This window comes from Plectropomus leopardus, chromosome 1, assembly GCF_008729295.1.
Source record: "Plectropomus leopardus isolate mb chromosome 1, YSFRI_Pleo_2.0, whole genome shotgun sequence".
Taxonomy (NCBI): Eukaryota; Metazoa; Chordata; class Actinopteri; order Perciformes; family Serranidae; genus Plectropomus; species Plectropomus leopardus.
In genome coordinates this window covers 23,338,143-23,357,798 of record NC_056463.1, presented here as the reverse complement: position 1 = coordinate 23,357,798, position 19,656 = coordinate 23,338,143, and the positions used below count along the sequence as shown (strand labels likewise).

Here is a 19,656-nt window from a genome sequence, read left to right as displayed (position 1 = left end):
CAGTGAAAGAAAAACATGATGTCAAATCACTTTAAGAAGGTGAATGATTTAATAGACCCGAACCATCATCTTTTCTATTCAGACATGTTTGATGTTTAAGGTGTCCTTGATTCATAAACAAAAAAAAGCTCCTCCAAATAATCTTAAACATCCTTGGTAAACTGACATTATTGGCAAACTTGTAGCTTTGCACCATTTTAATGTCCATGTCCTGCAACTATTAATTATCCTCCACAAGCGTTTGAAGTGAGTTAGGAGACATGGATAACGTAAATTGACACCCCATGGGATACAAGGCCAATACATACTGTATATATAACAGAACGTAAGAATAGAACGCTTGTACATTTTTATCACCTTAAATAAATAGCCAGCTGGCTGTATGTCAGTAAACAGCGAGGCAGCTGACTGCTGGTGTGGGGTGTCATCCAGGGGCCACAGGGTGATCTGGCCAGAGCTGACTGAGTTGCTGCTGCCCCCTTCATCCCCTTTTCTTCTACTTGTCTTTCTTCAAGGGGTCTTGTTCCATGCCACCCAGCATATTGTATTTATAACTCAGACTCCTCCTCCCTTCCTTCCCTCATGTTCTCCTTACCTCATCCTCCAGTCACAGCATCTTTTACTTCACTTGTACAGCAGAAGTCTGCTCATGTCTTTGATGTCACAAACCTCACGATTCAGCCAGTGTTTCATTATGAGCTAAGACTAAGATTAGCCCACGTCCTTTAGATTTCGGTATGACTTGCCTGGTTCCCATTTTTTGTCTTGTTGATCTTTCTTTATGACCTCTTTGCACTTTCTGTCTCTTGGTTTCTCAGGCACTGTTCAAGTGAGGGTCAGTGCACATTGTTGCAGAGACCAAAGTAATGTGTGCTTGCTTATTTTTTTTCTTCTTTGTGGCTCGACCTAGCTGGCAACCTGGAGGATCTGTAAGAATAAGAGGATGTAGGCAGGGTCAGTGGAAGCAAAAGAGATTTAGGTTAGTGGGGGGTTAGAAGCGTCAAGGCTCTAGCTGGAGTTTTCCTGTTTGTAAGCTGGTGCAAACTACTGTACCCCAATGTCAAAAATGAGGAAGAGATCTATTAAATACTTGCTACGTAAGAGGATGTAGGAACATTGTTTCATGTTGATTTATTGCAGTGAGTGATATCATTGAAATTCATCTTGCATGGTGTGAGTTGTTATTTGAACTGCCATAAAAAAATATACAGCTTCCTGTCTGCTGTGCAGCAGGCCCGGGCTCACTGGATAGTTGTTTTCTGGAGCCATAGCGTCGCACCAGTGATCTCACTGGTTTGTGAGATCTCTGCAGAGACACGCCTTCCAGGAAGAATCAGGGTTTTCCCGTCACAAGAATTTTCCCACCCACGCACACTGGCTGGCTGTGTTGTTTTTTGCTGTCTGTTTCTGTTTATATGATGTTGCTGAACTACAGCACAGCTATGTTATGGGCATGAAAGGAGGGGAATGTACTCAGTACTTTCAGAGTTAAGTTTGCTGGAATTGACAGTGTCAGTAAACCTTGACTAAATTATGAAAAGTGAATGTGAAAGAAAGAAAGAAAGAGAGAGTTTGGTTGATGTAAACCATGTCCTGGGAAAATGAAAAAGGAAGAAATGGACAATGATGTACTCAGTCAGTCAGTACATAGACAGTGTGTTTTATGATACTTGGATTTTAGTGTGCCTTGAGATAAGAGAGGGGATCTTCATCCCATCCCATCGAAAGCTGCTCATGCTGTCAGAATCCCAATGAATGCATTGCTTGATCACAAACTCATCTATAGCCAACTAAGAGAGACACAGGTCCCACCCACACAAACACAGACACATTGCAGTGTTTACACCTCAGCAGCAGACTGATATAACCACTCTGCTCAAGCATCACTTCAGCAAGGGGAGCAACTTGAAGATCAGCACTTGAGTAGCTTCCAACAAAAACATTTTCAGTTTCTGTAATTCACTTTTGAGTTGTGAGGTGCCTCACACACAATCTCACTCATTCACGTTTAACGGGCTGCAGTGTGGAAACTTCATGTATGTAAAGTATAGGGGTGAGGACATGTTTGTCTGCCTTAGATCTGGATCTGTGTATGTCAAAGAGAAATGAAAGCTTATTATGTTAATCCTCTTCTTTTGAAAATGTTGTGTCTTTGTGATCCTCACCGTTCTCCTGATGTGCGACTCTTTGTTCACTCTCTGCTTCTTAGCAGCACTGAATCTCTAATGGTTGTTGTCCTTTACACTCGGGTGTGATTGACGTCAGCCAGGCTTCTCACTGGTCTCCTCTCATAAACCTGTGTGTGAGACTCTTGTCCCGCAGCATCTGACTGAAGAGCATCACTGTCCAGCAAAGTGTTTGGCATTGAGACTAAAGGAACCTTATTATCAAAGTTTACATGAAAAAACCCTGACACCTTTCAGGCATCATAAACACAGGCTGCTCTCAGTTTAGGGGTCTTATTTGGATCTAGCCATTTGTCAGGAATGTGCCATCTTCAAGGTCTCTGCAGCTGTCCACACTGTGTAGCTGCACGTCCCCGCCGCACACAGTAACTTTAACTGTGGGGGACATGATAGTATGATGTCACTGTGAATGACCTTGTAAATTATCAGCACATAAAAGAGTGTGTCAGTATTAAGTGCTCTGGTGACGTGGCTTTGGCGTGGATGATGGAGAGATAAACATTAATAGGAAAACAAAACAACATTTAGTGTTTAAGTGACTTGTTTAGAAAAAAGACGATTGTTGGTAGTTGAATATAAATCAGTACTGTAGTGAGTTTTTTCCTTCGTTTAAACCAACAAATATTGCCTTTTTCTTTGGGTACAAGATTAATTTCCTGCTCCGTGCTCTTTTTTTCCTCCTCCCTTCTTTATGTCCAACAGATTCGCTACATTTCTCAGACACAAGGTTTGCCAGGGGAACATTTATTGAACACGGGGACAAAGACAGCACGGTTCTTTTGCAGAGAGTCAGACTCACCTTATGCAGCATGGAGACTAAAGGTGAGGAGTATTTACACACCTGCAAAATATGGCATATTGGCTTAGTGCCACAAACCTCAAAACAGCTAACCTCTCCCCTTGTTTTGCTTCCCTTAAAACTGATGGTAAAAATCATAGGTCAGCTCAGACAACAAATACTTTCTTCCTCCCTCTGGGCAAACCGAGAATGCTGTTCTCAAAAAGGAAGTAATGATAGCTGTCAAACCAAAGCATGGACAGAGGGACTGACTATGATAAAGAGAATATTATACCTAGATTCTGCTTTTTGAATTGCTTCACATACTGTGAATCAGTATGTGAATGACATTTTTCTAATGAGCAAATTTACTAGCAGAGGCAAGCACGAGTTATGAATACCAGCCCTGATTTCCTACTTAGGAATCTGAAGTTGTGAATTTTTAGGTTTTACAATGTCCAACATAACACGAATAAACTAGTTTGTAGGATCACAAACCTTTAAAATCATAACATAACAGATGATAACTGCTTTGCTGAATTCATTTCTTGCAGCCACCCTAAACTTTTTCTTTTTCTATAGTCAACAGATGAGCATGAGACGGAGACGGGAATGAAATCAAAGGAAGCCAGGAAGTACATCTTCAGCTGTTTGGATGACATAGCGCACGTATGTTAAGCCGCTTGGACCACAATGTACCTTACAGGACTTCAGAGGAAGTTCAACACCAAAGGCTGAGAGGATGTAGGCCACTGGGTCTTTACCAGAGGAAGTACATTCATAGCTGTATGAACAGAAAACACAGCTTATTACTGGGAAAGAAAAAGGCACCTCTAACCTGAACTTCCCTTCAGTTTAATGTTGAACACAAATTTTAAAAAATTTTTAGAGAGGTCCCATGGGTGGAAATTCCCCAGCCAGCCATATTTTTTTTTCAGATCTGTGACTTCATAATTCAGAGGAGATTCTTAAGAATTCGTGACTAATTAAGTATCATTTTTGGAAAATTGCTATTATAATTTAATACCAAACCATTCTTAAATGTATTTTAATGTTGCCCTGTTGATCAACAGTTATCTTAACCAGTAGGTTTAACCAAAGACTGTATATAGAGATAAATCCAGGGATATTTATCTTTAACATACAGTCTGTGGTTCAACAGTAAAATGTTTGTTTCCCAGGTGAACTTGGTAATGAATCTGGAAGGTAGTGACTTGTTGGCGGAGAAGGCAGACCGTCGGGAGTTTGTGGGCCTGCTGAAGAAGATGTTGTTGATTGATGCAGAAGAGAGGATTGCCCCTGCCGAAGCTCTCAGCCACCCCTTTGTGACAATGCAACACCTGCTCGACTACCCCCATAGCAACCAGTGAGTCCACTTTGCCTCAGACTTTGACACACGTTGTCATTTTGACCTTCCAACATAACTTTGTGACACTCCTCTCTCTGCCCGTAGTGTCAAGTCATGTTTCCACATCATGGATGTTTGCTGGACTCGTCCCAGTGCATACGAGGCGGCCAACAGAAATAAAGGTCCTTTCATCAGACCGGTGACCACAACCGCTGCTGCCTCTGTCAACCACCCGTTCAGCAAGATTACCGGTGTCCACACTCAAGTGAGTTGCTCGGGATGTGTTTGCATCATGAGCTGACATTTCTGTGAATGTGTTGCTGGTGTGGTATTATACTTACACAGAGTATTCTTTAGATCAGGCAGTTAAAACAAAGAAACGCATTCATAAGTTGGTGTATTTAGGAGTTATATATTTTCTTGTTCCCTGAACTGGGAATTCAAAAAAATATATCACAATATCTGAGTGAAGAATAATCACAGGTTGTGTGGGTCATTGACATGCAGTGTGTTGTTCTCTTCATCTGCTCCTGTGAAGACTGATCATGTAGACAATTTCCTCGCCTTTATTGCTTTCGTGTATGCCGACTCGCCCATCTTATTGCGTCCTAGCACTGCTGTCATGGCAACAAAATCACGTCATGTTTCCGAGGTCATGGCAACGGTGCAAATCAGTGTTGTTGCTGAGGAAAAAAAGGAGCTGACCCTGTTTTTGGGCTTTGGATCTTTATAATGCAAAACATCTTGAAATCTTTTTAAAAGCCATTATTCTGAGGATGAAACATGAAAGATGACAATATAATATAACAGTGACTGCATATGTTTTTAATAAGTGCAGACATAAGGATAATAATAGAAGGCTCTCTTGTTCTTATTAAAACCTGATGAAAGAATAACTGGGCACATTCTTTACACGACAAAACTGCTCTGCTGTAATTTGTGTCTCTGTGGAGCATTATATATGTTAAATCTTTCTTCTTCAGGAGATTTTTTTCAAGAAACTGTGAAGGCTTTTTTAGTATTATGCTCTGAAAGGCTGCTTTGTGTTTACTATCATGTGTATGGGGGTTGTTCTACATGCAGGAGCTGTGGCAGAACAATATAGGCCTAGTTCTCGTTATTCAATAAATGTGATTATAGCCAGGCACGAGAGAAGCCTGAGTAGCGAAGCAGAGGCACATGCTTGGCTGTTCTTTGTTTAGCCCTCAGGCCTATCTCAGAAAAGAAGTTTAAGGACCTTTTAGTTTTCCAACCTTTAAAAACATCTAACCTCACTGAGCCTGAATAAATGGTGAATAAGTTTGAGTGTGTACATATAAAAAGATGTCCAATCATAACCAACATCAACATATCAATAGCAGCATTTTGTTGAAAGTATTGATCAAGACATATTCAATAATTTCCTTTGCCTAATGCATTTCTAAAGCATGGTGACTCCAGTTTTCCAGGGAGTTGATAGTAAGCAAGTGGGCTTTGTTGATTCGGCATCTTGAATTTCCTTTTGAGTAGTTCAGTTTGTGTTTGCACAGTTGAGCCAAGTGAGACTCTGTCTTTTGACTGAGAAACCAGGGTTATGCCTAAAGGTCACTGATTAGCCCATTGATCCCAGTACAAGAGCGGTCCCTGGGCTCTGTCTGAATGAAATATAGACTACGCCTTACAGAGATGTCGCCATCTACTGGATCTCTAATGCCATTGTTGTTTATTGTAATACCTCAGAAAAGTCCAGTCAAATCCTTTTTCCTCTTCTAGGGATTACCCCCATCAGCCTCATCAGTGATGCACCCTGGGATACCACTACAGGCAGGAAGTGGTCAGTTTGGATGCAACGATTCATTTCAGCAGGCACTCATTCTATGTCCCCCAACCATTCAAGGTAGAACTTTTAAACCTTTGTTCCACTTGTTGTTTTTTTTTATTTTTATTTTTTGTGCACATTCGACAAAATTTCTGAAAGTCAAATATGTCCTGTCCATTGTCCCTGCAGGAATCCCCACCAACACAGCCAAACCAGCAGGCTACTCTGTTCGAATGGAGGCTTCTGTGCCTCTGGTCACTCAAGCACCCCCCATTCAGCCCATACAAATCAGACCTGGAGTCATCACACAGGTAAGAGGGTAGCAGAGATAGGACTGATGGCCTTAGAGGTCAAAGATCAGCGGCCAGCGTGCCATGGACCGCGCTTTCGGGGAGGTTCTGCGTCAATTGTGAACCCAGCGTTATGCATAGCCATGCCAATGCACTTTTTTTAATCCTCTTTTTATCGTTTAATATGAACACACAAAAACAAAATACACAATACATGAACATGAAACCCTTTCAATCATGTATAAAGGGAAAATAAATAAAGAAATAGTATAAAAAGATAAATAAAAAATAAATAGAATGAACAAGTAAATGGGTGGGGAGAAAAAAGGTAAAGGGGGTAATTGAATAAAGAAAAACAAAAAAATATACTAGCGGTAGAAAATAGGTAGAGAGGCAAAAAAAAGAATCTGTTATAAAGACAAGGGTTTTGGATCAAAACTTACACACATACACAATGGGTAGCTACTAGTTACATTACGCAGTGTTCACACAAAGTCAGTTCTGATAGTTGAAACATATACTATCCATTTTGTGCAGTACAGAGTGCAGCGGAGTGAGGTAAAACAAACTACGATGTTGTGTGATACTATGAGTAGACATGCTGATGTAGAACAACCTCGATCACAGCATATATCTTGTCTATAGCGCTCGCTGTTAGCCCCTCCCATGGCACTGACCAGCTAAGCGTTAATGCCCTCATGGCGCTCAATGGACGTTTATTAAGTCAACTGAGAAACTGCAGTTTTATTTAGATATGTCAGATGAATCATTCATCCCAAAATTTGTGGGGTGGACAGGTTCAAAGGTCTGGACCCAGGCTGTGACTTCATTAATAAGTGTAGATAAGGTAAATGTGGGGATAGGTAAATTTATTTGATATTATTTAAAGTCAAAGTAATTAATAAGGACAACAAAAAAAAACATTAATACAAAGACACCCATTTACTTATGTATGCGTATCTGTGTATATGAAATGGAGAGGTTATTATATATGTGCAAACTGATAAAAGCATTATTAAAAGGAAAACAGATGTAACAGTTTGCCTCTCTGCGCTTTAACAGGCCTGGTCCAACCGTGCACAACAGATCTTGGTGCCCACTTGGCAGCAGGTGACATCAGTGCCCCCGCCACCAACCACTCTGGCATCCGACACTGTGGCGGGCTCACAAAGATTGGGTGACTGGGGGTAAGCAATTTGTTTGTCTGTCTCGGGGGGTTACAGCACAATCCCTTTTTGATACATTATCTGTATTCTTGATATTTTCCTCATAGTTCTAATATGCAGCATTATTTAAAGCAATATGTGTTACTTCTTTGTTACCTTCAGTTGCTATGTGCACCCTTGAGAATGGCTGCACTGCTCTGATAGAGCACGCCTGCTCCCCTGAATATTAATGATCAATGAGTCATACATGTCCTTTGGGACCAGTGACTGAGACCGTTTTGTCAGTAACGGTGCTAACGGCTTTTGGCTCAATTTGCAATGTTCTGTTTTCTTATTGCAGGAAAGTGCGTCCCCATGGTAACCATTACAGCTCCATGATTGCACACCCTCAGCCATTCTTAACCAACCAAATGACCATGTCCACCCACCAGCCAATCAACATAGGCATTGCACATGTGGTGTGGCCACAGCCAGCTGCCAACAAGAGAGCGAAGCCTTGTTTGAACAGGTATGGCATGCAAGGTTTGTATTTTGCAACTAAAACAGTAAAAACAGTTTTTCCCTCTCTGAAAATGATTTGTTTTCTTCAACAGGGGCAGCAACTTCTCCCAAAACACGAACGTCCAAAATTTAGCATGCCAGTCCCCAAAGATGGCCGATACAGCAAAGAATGTGCAGCAGGTCGAAGCCAGGTGCCCAGAGGAAGGGCGCACTGCTAGAGAGGAGCAAGGAGCAGAGCAGGTGGAGGATGATGAGAACTGCTGTAAGGTGGAGCCAGACTGTGAGGAGCTTTCAGTTTCACAGGAGCAGCGGCAGGCCATGGTGATCTCTGACCTAGCTAGCCCGACTGTTAGTGTCATCAGTATCAGCAGTGACGAAGAGGAGAGCGCACAAAGACACTCAATGGGGGAGTGAGTACCGACCACCAGATTTCTTCTAATGACATTTTTTAATTTTGTTCCACAAAATGTTTTTTTCTTAAAAGCCCCTTTAACACTGCCTTTTCAATGTGGAAATATGGCGCCATAATGCTTTCTCACCATTCTTTATGAAAGTTACAATCATGGAACGGAGGGACAGAGTTGTCTCGCCTTTAAGCTGAAAAAAGAGGCGGTAAAAACGCCAAACTGAAGTCTGTGTAAAAGAGACAGCTGGGAAGACAGGATCATGGAGGTGAAGTGTGTGATGTTTTGACAGCGAGTTTTGTGTGCCACCCACGTGGGAGAATTAAAAAGCAGCTCGCAGCAGTAAGCAGCTAACTCAAATTAGAGAAACAGCTGCAGAAGATGTCTGCAATTTGGGAAACAACGAGATTCAGGAGCTCTTTAGCCTTTGAGCAGCTGGGACTGTAAGTGATTGTTAGGCCATTGTTATATTTTAGAAAGCGCAGCCGATGTGTGTATTATATGTCACATTAGAGGCAGACTCTGCTGTGTTAGACATCATGCACGTTACCCCTCTTTGGCTCTGCGATGCTGGCATGATGTTTAAAATCAAAGCAGCATGACATTGCTGTTGTTTGGTTCTGTGAAAAAATGCAAAGGTGGTGCAAAAGGGGACTTCATAGCAGCCGTATAGCTCGATCTCTGTGTATAAAGGGCTATTGTATGTGTGTCTCTGCAGGTGTAAGGGTAGTGCAGATTGTGAGGCATGTCAGAGCACTGTCAGTATGGAGAGAGTCTGTTCGCTCAGCAGTCCAGACAGCACGCTTAGCACCAGCTCTTCAGCCTCAGCGCAGTCTAGCACGTCACCCTGCAAACACCCCAACAGGTACAGGTGCAGCCTATTCAAATAAAGTTTCTACAAATGTTTTTCCGGGTTCTACATGAGCTACTACAATGCAACGAGCAAAACATCCATAACTCTCTTTCTTATTGGTTGCCCTCTTGTAGTATGTCAGACGACGAACAGGAGAGTGGTTGTGACACAGTGGACAGCTCGCCTGCCTCAGACGCCTCCGGTCATAGCAACAGTCCCTTCACACAGCAACGCTTCATCGGCGACAGCAACCAGAACTGTGAGCCCCGTGTTGCATGTGTCGCCCCAGAGACCGAGCCCAGCAAGCCAACAGTTCGTACAGTTGTGGTGCCTCCAATGAGAGTGCAGAACAACAACAACCCTGCTGTCAGCGAAACATATGGCAACACAGGTAAAAACTGTTTGTGTGATGCATTGTTAACAAATAACATCCAGTTTGTTCCTCATTTAAACATACAGTTTGTAATTTCTGTCGCTAAGGGTCTCTCAATCAAAACAATAACAAAGGACGGACTTAAGTGATGTTGTGAAGTATCATGGAATCGTGGGAGTTGTTGTCTACATTGAGTACATTCACATGGACATACATGTTATGTTTATGATCAGATTTTTGATGTCTACAGTTATATGCTAGCTGAAGTACTAAAAAACTGTGATGTATACAGGAAATATGAATAACCCTATTTCTATGTGCTCATGTGAACACCATATCCGAATGTGATCATAACCAGGGTAAGCCTTTAAATGGTTTATTCATGTCCATGTAATTGTACTCAGTGATAAACAACCGCCATTGCAGATGATAATCTGTCTGATGTGTCTCAGGCAGAAATCCTGATTACTGAGAAGGAAATGTATTAAAGTATTTATGTCACATTTATTCACGTTTAGTCATTTTGTGCTAATAAAATAGCCACATCCTTACCAGCATCAAATGAGTTAAATACCCATACAGCCACTGTAGATAGCATTATGTAGCGAATTCAATCATTGAAACAATCATACTAAAAATAGCTTTATTAGCTTGTTGGCTTTATAATGTTACTGTACACATTAACTTTGCATATACATTAGCCTGGAGGCTGGCATGACCCACTTGTTATATTAGTATATTGTTGGAACTTGTTATTTAACTATCATATCAATAAATTGGGTCTCTACTGGATTACTGTGTGGCAAAATGGCATGCAGTTAATGGAAAAACTGTGCTACTTTAGGATGATGTATTATCTGATGTATCCCCTGCTTCCTAAGAAGTTACAACAAGCAGTGGGCTATTCACATTGCACTTAGCCCCAGGCTAAGTGAGCTGTTCGCCTGCAGTTAAGAAAGCCATTACACTGGCTCAGTCCTGAAACATTTTGAGTGATCTCACTCTGACTTTGGTCTAGGGCTTGCTGGGTTTGCTCTAGAGCAGGGTTATCCCTCAGTTTGCAGGGTTATTGCCCTAAAAAATTGACTAATTTCTGGACTAAAAGTTAACTGTGTAAAACAAAACTAAGTAAACAATATAATTGTAGCATGTTAACTTGAGCTACATGCTCCAATTTACACTTAACCCGGGGCTAGTAGATGTGCAGTTTGCATATAGTCTTGGGCTTAGGTAAACCCTAGTGTGAGAGTGAAAAGGGACTATATTAGCCCTGGATCAACAGCAGTCTTGGTTTGAACATTGCTGGAAATATTTGGGAAAATGTAAGTACACAACTCCACAAAATATAACCCAAGGGAAGTTGTTTTAGACATTTTAATGCGGAAATGTTACATAATATGTCTTCAAGCTTGACTTCAAACTTTAATTTATATTAGGTGTCAAACCTACAGGTTGAAATGTGTGCCTTGTTACACTTAAAAACTGCAGGAAGTGACAGGGCCAGTAGAGTATTAGACCCAGGTTATTTCTAAACCTAAATTTATCATACTAATAAAGCAGGTGGCAGGACACCTTGTCTTCTCCAATCAGTAGCTTTGTGTCTGAAGCACACTCTGATGGTGTTAGCCACTCAGACGCCAAGCAAGTGCACGAGTAGGTCATGTTAGCTCAGAGATCCAGTCACCACTGCTGCTGTCTGCTCCACAGGTCACATGCTCTGGGATTACGCTGTCTTTGTAGGCCACAGAGGTTCTCACAGGTGATTATGAGTGACCTGCCCTGAAGTATCTGCTCTGATCTCTGGGGCGGATATTTTGTTTGCTGTCATCACTCCACACTGACTCTGAGTGCCCCTGTATCTGTGTGGATGTGCACTTGTTAAAGCTATATAAGACATGCGTAATTGTCCCGTAGTGTTAAAGGTCCTGAATAAAATGTTCAAAACATGGATGTCAGGTGGAGACCATTTTCTGACTGGCATAAGCATGTTGGACGAATGTTTTTATCTGGCGCTAAAGTGGAGTTACGCATGCTCTATGTAGGCTTTATAACAGCTGTGGTCAGCGGGACATCAACTGTCTTTCTCAGCAACCGAGTCCATTTAAGAGCTCTCTCTTTATAGGTATTTTAAAGCGAGGGTTCAACTGTAAATCCTCAGAGAAAATCATAGAGTCATATCGCCTTTCATGTCAAAGGCAGCCCCCCTCCCAACCCTCAGACTATTGCGACGAAAGCCACACATAAAAGGGCACAGCTTGCTATTCTAGTGCTACCGGGTGTATTTATAGCTGACAGTGTGACCCCACTATGAGCTCTACGTACAAGCTTAGTTACCAACTCCTCCCAGATCCCCCCCAAACATCTATTTATAATCACCTAGATCATATTCAGAGGACAGATGTCACTATGTTTAAAGGTTTGGATCAGATCAAACACAGCTGAAGTCACTGATAAGCCCACAAAGCCTCCTGCCACAAATATTGCCATTTCTGCAGTTGACGTTGGCTCCAATCCCTGGTTGCATCTTTATTTTTTTCCCCTTTTCCTTCCCCTCATTTACACTATGATACTGATATTGTGACACATAATTTCTGCATTGACATGTCATCTCCATCTCTCTGTATTTCTTCATCGTCACTCTTTACGTGACCTCCTACCTCAGTCTTAGAGTCGTCATGCCAGTCCAAAGGGCGAGGCATTCCTGGGCGACAGCATCACCACTCCACTCCCCTCCTCAACAGGCCACAGAAGATCACCCCTGCATTCCAGCCCCAGCAACAGCAGCCTATAGGCTTTGGGCAGGTAAACACATGCGGTCACATACTTGTGTTTCACAATCATAAACACACACAAGAGTACATAAACATGAGGGTTGGTTACCAAACACGGTACTTTAAAGGGTACCAAATGAATTGGGTCGATACTAGCAATTACTGATTCAAGTATATCCATGTGTGCCAAATGTTGGTACCTGGGAAAACAGCTGGGTAAGAACATGGGGTTTAGACAAGAGGTGGAAGTGTCCGAAAGCTCCTCGAATCGCCTGGATTTGCTAGAGCGCCCATTTGTCGCAATAGTTTTGTTGTCTATTTTCTTTTTTTTTATTATTTTAGTTATAGCTAAGTATCACTGCAGAGCAGACACACAAGCAGGCAGAGACAAATGATAAGCTCTATGTGTTATTAGAAGAGAGCAGATAAGCAGAATTGTGTTATAATCTGGTGTGTCACCCCTGAAGTTTGTTAAAAAATTACATTTTTACAGAGGAGGGTTGCAGCGATATATCAGTTTTAAGGTATACCGTGATATGAAAGTTGACCATTATCATACCATGTACATCTGCTTATCAACGATACTGGGGGAAAAAAATGCAAGTGGACAAAGAATTTCCCCTTTATTTTAGTTATTCTCAAAAGCGAGACTTTTTGCACATCCATTTATGAAATGGTTTCAAGTCTTAATGAACCCATAACAATCCCAATAACAAACCCTTATGCCCACCCCCCCACACACCCTCCTGTCATCTCTCTAGCTGGCCTTTAAAAAATAAATGCCATAAAAGCCCCAAAAATATCTTTAAAAACCCCTAAACAAAACAAAAAACAGTAACCTTACTGTTTTCATTTGTTGAGGGTAATTCTGACTGATGCTGGTGATAATTCTGTAATAGGGTGCCCGGTGGCTCAGTGGATGGATCAGGGACCCCATGTACAGAGGCTGTGTCCTCTCCGCATAAAAGCCCCCCAAAATAATCTTTTAAAAATAAATAAAGAGAAATAATAATGATAATTCTGTCATACCATGATACTGTAAAACTGCAATATTTTCTGAGACTGCTATCGTACTGTGAAAATCTCATTCTGTTGCAACCCCATGATAGAGAAAGTAAACCAAAAGAGTTACAGTTGGGTACTGGTACCGAATTCCAGTTACAGGTATAAATTCAAATGTGATAAGTACCTAAGCTTAGAAAACACACACAGCTTTTTATATATTTCATTTGTTGTTGTTTGTTGCAGAGACATATTTTGCCCCATTGATCGAGCAGAATATACAGTATTTGTATGGCCAAAGAGAATTTATGTTCATCCGAGACAGTGAAGTATATTTCATCTTGATAACAGAACTGACTGCAGGGATGAAAGCACTAACGCACGACCCGGGTTTAATCACTTGCAGAGGTGAAGCTTTAGAGTGTTTGCTTGTGGGAAGTCCCATTTTATAACATGTCAAGCCATTATATCCTGCATCTGCAACGTCTCTGGAATGTGAATAAGTGAAGAAGTTAGCAAATTGCACCACAATGTGCAGTTTCTGAAGTGGCTGTGACTACACTCTGTACATTTAGGTGATAAAAAGCACATTTGAATTGCAAATATTTCCTTTTTATGGCAGAGCAGCAGCCAAAGAGCACAATTCATACTGAACTGAACTCATCAGCTACAGTAGCTTTTGTCGCAAACAAATCTATCAGCTGTGAATGCTAATAATAATTAAGAATATTGCTATGTTAAACACAAATTAAGATGAGGTGAATGTCAGGTTTGTTAATGACTGATTAGAGACACAACATTGACATATAAAACTGTGGAAACAGCAACATCTAGTGGCACATAAAGACAAACTGTGTCGATGAGGATGTTGACTCTGATTGGCTGGATCTTTTCTCCCTCAGGTGCAGCATTTCGGTTCCTGCCATCAGGAATGGAATGGCAACTTTGCCCACCGGAGACCGCAGGCCTATATCCCACCCACCATGCATGGGCACACATTCACCCTGTCCCACAGCAGCCCAAACCACACTACGGGCCCCCACCCCCACCCCCACCTTGGGGGCCACCCGCACACCCAGCCCACCTTACTGTCCTACCCCCCATCTGGTCCTCTGGTCACCGCGGCCCCCGTGGCCCACCCCCTGGCTTCCCCTGTAGCCTCCCGCCCCGTCCTCCAGCCCACCTACAGCATCTCCCACCCGGCAGGCATCGTGCATCAGGTCACAGTGGGCATCAACCCCCCTCTGCTTCCCTCCCCCACCTCGCACCCCCAGGGCCAATTCAAACCCCTCTTTCCCCCGCACTCCTACATTGCCTCGCCCGCCTACGCCAGTTTCCCCCTCAGCCCCACCAAAATAAACCAGTACCCCTACATCTGAGCATGGCTGCCCAGGTACCCTTTATACCACCGGAGGGCTAAGCGAGCAGGGCGAGATCTATCTTAAACCACAAAAACATGGTTTTCATTTCCAAAACCATGGCACAACCACAGAGAAAGCAAGCTATTTTTTGAATCATGTAGACTTGGGTGTAATTGAACTTCAAGCTTTAAAAAAAAAGAAGAAAAAAAAAGAGTTCCAATGGTGGAGATGATTTGGGCAAAAATTAAGAAGGAAATAATGTATGAATGATTGAATGAAAGAATGAATGAGTAGTTAAACTCACACTTAATGTGTTTTGCACATTTGATATATATCTTTGCATTGGATCTTCTACGAATACTCCTCAAAACAGGTAAATAATTGGGGTGGTGTTGAATAGTTAGACTTTGCACCCCTGATCCCAGCTATTTTTCTATATTGCCTTCTTACGTGTGCAAGACACATCCATATTTGTAAAGCCATCCCAGTCTCTAGCTCTAGATCGACAGATGCACACGTTGTCCACAGTGTATGTTGTACTGCGTTTGAAGTATTTGTACCTTTTCGATGTCTTTTGGTGTTAGCAATGTCAAGTCAATTAACCGATTTATATAGGGTTGTTCCTCACGCTGCATGTGGTCTTGCATGAGCAAAAATGTAAACGGAAAGATGCATAGACGTTGCTCTTATTGTTTGTGTCACAAGACTCGCTGCATTGTATAACTGTCCCCAGCCATAGTGCCTTACATATTTGAGGTTGTTAATGTTACTACTTATATATGACTATATACATGAATATTAATGTACTGGACTGCAGCACTTGAAATTCCAATCAGTCGATGCATCCTATGTGTGAGTATATATATGCACACGTGTATATGTCCATGCATAGCCTGCATGGATGTGATGTATCGCAGATAGCGGTGCTTATCTTTTGGAGTCAGTGTATATTTCAGTGTGTAGTGAGTTACTTTTCTGTTCTTTAAAGAAGAACAGCATGCTTTGCTGTTGCGAATGCTTACTGTTTCATAAAAGACCTTTTTGTTTTCTTTTTTCATTCACCCTTTTCCCGAATGAACTAGTGTACAAAGTGCAAGTACTGAGTATTGCTTAATATTTGATAATCACTTTCTATTTAGTGAAACTATTATTACAAACAGTATTTGTACTGTTTGATGAAACTGCAATACAATCTAAATAGTCGTTGATTCGTTTTCTTTTCTCGTCTTCGTATTTTCATTTTGAGTGTTTTCACTTTGTTTCTTAGATGTTTAGAAGTGTGGTGGGCATGGCTTTGATTAGGTAAGGAAAAAATGCAAATTAATTCACGGTATGGAATTTTCTAAGCCTGAGCAAACCATGCAGTATTCGATATACACACATATATGGACATATATTATAGAGCTAGACTATTTAGTACAGATGCTTGATAAGGTGTGAGTTAATTGTGTGCAATTCTCTCATTTATGCATGTGTGACAAAGTTAACTTTTTCCCTTTACATTATACCATTTGTTAAAAGGCTTAAGGCTTATCGGTGTCGACTGCTTATTTTATACATTCCGTCAGGGAGGATATATACATATATATATATGATGGTAGCACCAGTCTATATATATGTAGATATGCTGTGTGTGCATTTTATCTGTTCATTTTACTAGTTATGTGTGTATTTTTTTTTTTTTTTTTTTTTTTTTTAATGAAGTTGCTTGTGCAGCACCAAAGACTGTAATTCATTTCCTGAGCAAGGTAGCTATTCTGTTTGCATAGACCTCAATTATACTGTAGTTGTAGAATGGGGTTAAATTAAAACAAACAAAAAAAGGTATTTAAAAAAAAAAAAACGGCCGAGGTTTTGTCTAGCTTATTGGGCAATTAATAAGTCGTATCATTTCTTTCTTGAATGTATCATAGATAAGCTGCTATATGATGATTGCCACTTCGATAGCTGTGAAATTAGGTGATTTCTCTGAGTTTAAACCTAGCGTTGCTATTTTTGTATAGGTCCCTAATTATCTGAAATAGAAGTGGTTTTGATTTTTGTGTTTTGCGTTCATATTTGGAGTGTCATTGTAACTACTGTATTGCTGATGATGAACATTAGTTGCATTTGTTGTTTCTCGGGGTGTGTGTTTTTGCATCAGTATTTTATCCTTATTAACCTTTCGGGCTCATCACTGCATATAAATAATGTATCGATGTAACTTAATTTTTGTATGTTTTCATATTGACGTTTTGTACACATCTAAAGCTGTAGCTTGCAGGATTGATTTAACTTTTTCATTGTGCGTAAATTCGGTATACTAGCAGTACTCTTTTGTGCGTTACAGAAGCACTGTGAGATGCCAGAAAGAAAAAAAATCCATTGTGTTCATTAAAAAGCTTCTGTAGTGTTTCCACCAATTACACACAAACACACTCGCCACTAAGCACTCATACAGGTAGTTAGGCTTGTAAGGGTTTGGGTTGATTAGACTGTGTGTCCAAAAATGAATTTAGCCCAATGTTTCTGTTCCAAAATGATGTTTTACAACTTGTTTTACTGTTAAATTGATTTTAACAAATATTTATTGCAACCTTTTTAACTGTTCAATGTTATATCTGGCTACAATATCACAGTTTGTTCTTCTAAACTGCCTTGTGTTCGGATCGCTCTCCCCTTTATGAGTGTCTCATATCAAAATGATGTTTTGTCAGCGCAAAATTGTGGCCATTGTTGTGTGTTCCTTACCGAAATTGAGACAGTGTGAGCAGCACTGTGTATGTGCCTTGAGCTTCAGAAAGTGAAAATTCAAGATGGTGATTTCCTCACCTCTTATTTGAGGAGGAAGGCATAGAATCCACCAACAGTCCGTTACCGTATAGAGTAGACAGTCTTTGAACGGCCACATTACCAGGATTTATATTAACAATGAAACACAATAGGACTACATCACGGTGTCATTCCAGGGACTCCTCTGATCAGCTTGTAGACATGACAGAGGACATGTTCATGGTGGTGCTCTCGTTTCAGATAGCCGCCGCCAAAGCCTCTCTGTAATAAAATACACACACACATACACACACACGCACACACACACACACTTTGAATGATATGACACTCAACGATCTTTGGATAGTCACTCTGGCTGAACAGCAGATGCAATACTTTACATTGTGCGGTCATTGCACCACCAAGTGTTCTTAGATAATCTCCATGCTTTACATTACCTTGCATGTACACCTAAGTTGCTTCACTTTGTCTGCCTAGAAGCTGTCTGCTCAGAGCAGCTTTTCCATCGTGCAAGCACAGGCTGAGCGGGAGTAACCAGAGCACAGCTGACAACGCTGGCCTTTAAAAAATCCGAGGAGCCGTGCTTTATATCCGGTCTTATCTGGATTCTGTGCTCTGGATGGAAATTGCTCTGTCAAGGAGATTATTGTGGTTTCTCTGCACAGTCAGTCATGAGTGCAATACTCCACATTTAAACACAGACATTGATATGGTTGTACGTTTTTTGAAAGCTTTTATTTCTTACTCTTTACTGATCATAGTATCATTTTTGGGAAAGAAAGCTTATGACAACAAGGCATGAACTTGGCAGATTAGTGCTTGAAATAGTTCCCCATTAATAAGCATGTTGAAATGAAATCTGTGTTTTGATTCCTCCAAAGGTATTCACCAGCAATGCGCCTGCATACTCTCCCATACTTGTTAGGAAAAGAATGGATGCAAGAGGAGAGAAATCTTAAAACTGTTTTTGATTTTCCACACGATTGACACCTTGGGTTTATGGATAACTTCTTTCTTTTTTGTTGTTCATGTAACATTTAACAGATAAAACAGTCGTTTGTAAAATTACTACTATAAAGTTATGACTTTGATATCAGAAAACAAATCCTCTGCTGCGGTATTATCCTTTAGAGATGTTAATTCAGGGTCTGTATTAGTCTAAATGTACTACTGTGTTACGCTTTGATTTGATTTGATGAGATTTGTTTTACTCGAGCTCTTATTTTTCTGGTCATCTGTATCAATTTCAGAGTTAATTCACACTGCAAGTTATGGAATCATCTGTTTAGATTGCTCATCAAATAGACTTGATTATGAAAAATCTGAACTGTTACTGTTTTAATACCTGTAGATTTTTTGTGGCTTTGTTTTATTCTATTTTTGTTTTCGTTTCATTTTTTGCTTTTTTAATTTTGTGCTACACTAGTTTGCCATGTAGCAATTGCACTGTGCAATATTTACAGTATGAGGACTGGGAAAACTAACTCTATGGATGTGATGTCTCAGTTTGCGATAGTGTTTCCTCTCTAGTTCTCAGTGATTTAGGTGTGACCAAGCCTTCTCTACTTTGTCACATTAAGCGGGTTTTCCAGGTGACTCTTTTGGTGAGTGTCAAAATAAGACTTTATCGTGTATTATTGTTAAGATTCACTTTGAATTAAAAAAAATCTATTGATGCAGCTCTTTTTGGCTTGGGCTGTTTTTTCCCCCTCATTATGTTATTCATTTGGATGATTTTCTTGTATTGAACACATTGAAGGCCAACAAATCTAAGTGATCATATGCAACTTCTGCACCACATTGTCAAAACCGTGATAATTAGTCTTTTCAGACTGTTAGTAAGAGAGGAGGACCTACAATTGATGTGTTTTCTCATACCTAATGGAGAAAAGCAGCAAATCCAAACAACTGAGAAACTTATTAAAGATAATATTTGATATTCTGTATGTATGCAAAGAGACACAAAAAAACTACAAACGGGGCAAAATCAGTGTGTATAGAATGATAATAATAAATTAGATAAGCTATACTTTATTGTCCCTAGAGATATTTT

The 19,656-nt window shown here is 40.7% G+C and overlaps 1 protein-coding gene across 1 annotated transcript in view; it reads left to right on the top strand.

The window, feature by feature from the left end:
- hipk3b (homeodomain interacting protein kinase 3b) overlaps positions 1–19,282 on the top strand; it is a 45,139-nt gene extending 25,857 nt beyond the window's left edge. The window contains exons 4-16 of the mRNA XM_042503451.1: positions 2,889–3,008; positions 3,547–3,633; positions 4,146–4,330; positions 4,418–4,577; positions 6,065–6,188; positions 6,300–6,421; positions 7,463–7,587; positions 7,907–8,074; positions 8,160–8,477; positions 9,190–9,336; positions 9,459–9,715; positions 12,360–12,499; positions 14,373–19,282. Coding sequence (XP_042359385.1) covers positions 2,889–3,008; positions 3,547–3,633; positions 4,146–4,330; positions 4,418–4,577; positions 6,065–6,188; positions 6,300–6,421; positions 7,463–7,587; positions 7,907–8,074; positions 8,160–8,477; positions 9,190–9,336; positions 9,459–9,715; positions 12,360–12,499; positions 14,373–14,849 — 2,430 coding nt within the window. The 3' untranslated portion in view covers positions 14,850–19,282. The remainder of the gene's footprint in view (positions 1–2,888; positions 3,009–3,546; positions 3,634–4,145; positions 4,331–4,417; positions 4,578–6,064; positions 6,189–6,299; positions 6,422–7,462; positions 7,588–7,906; positions 8,075–8,159; positions 8,478–9,189; positions 9,337–9,458; positions 9,716–12,359; positions 12,500–14,372) is intronic.
- The last annotated feature ends 374 nt before the right edge of the window (positions 19,283–19,656 follow it).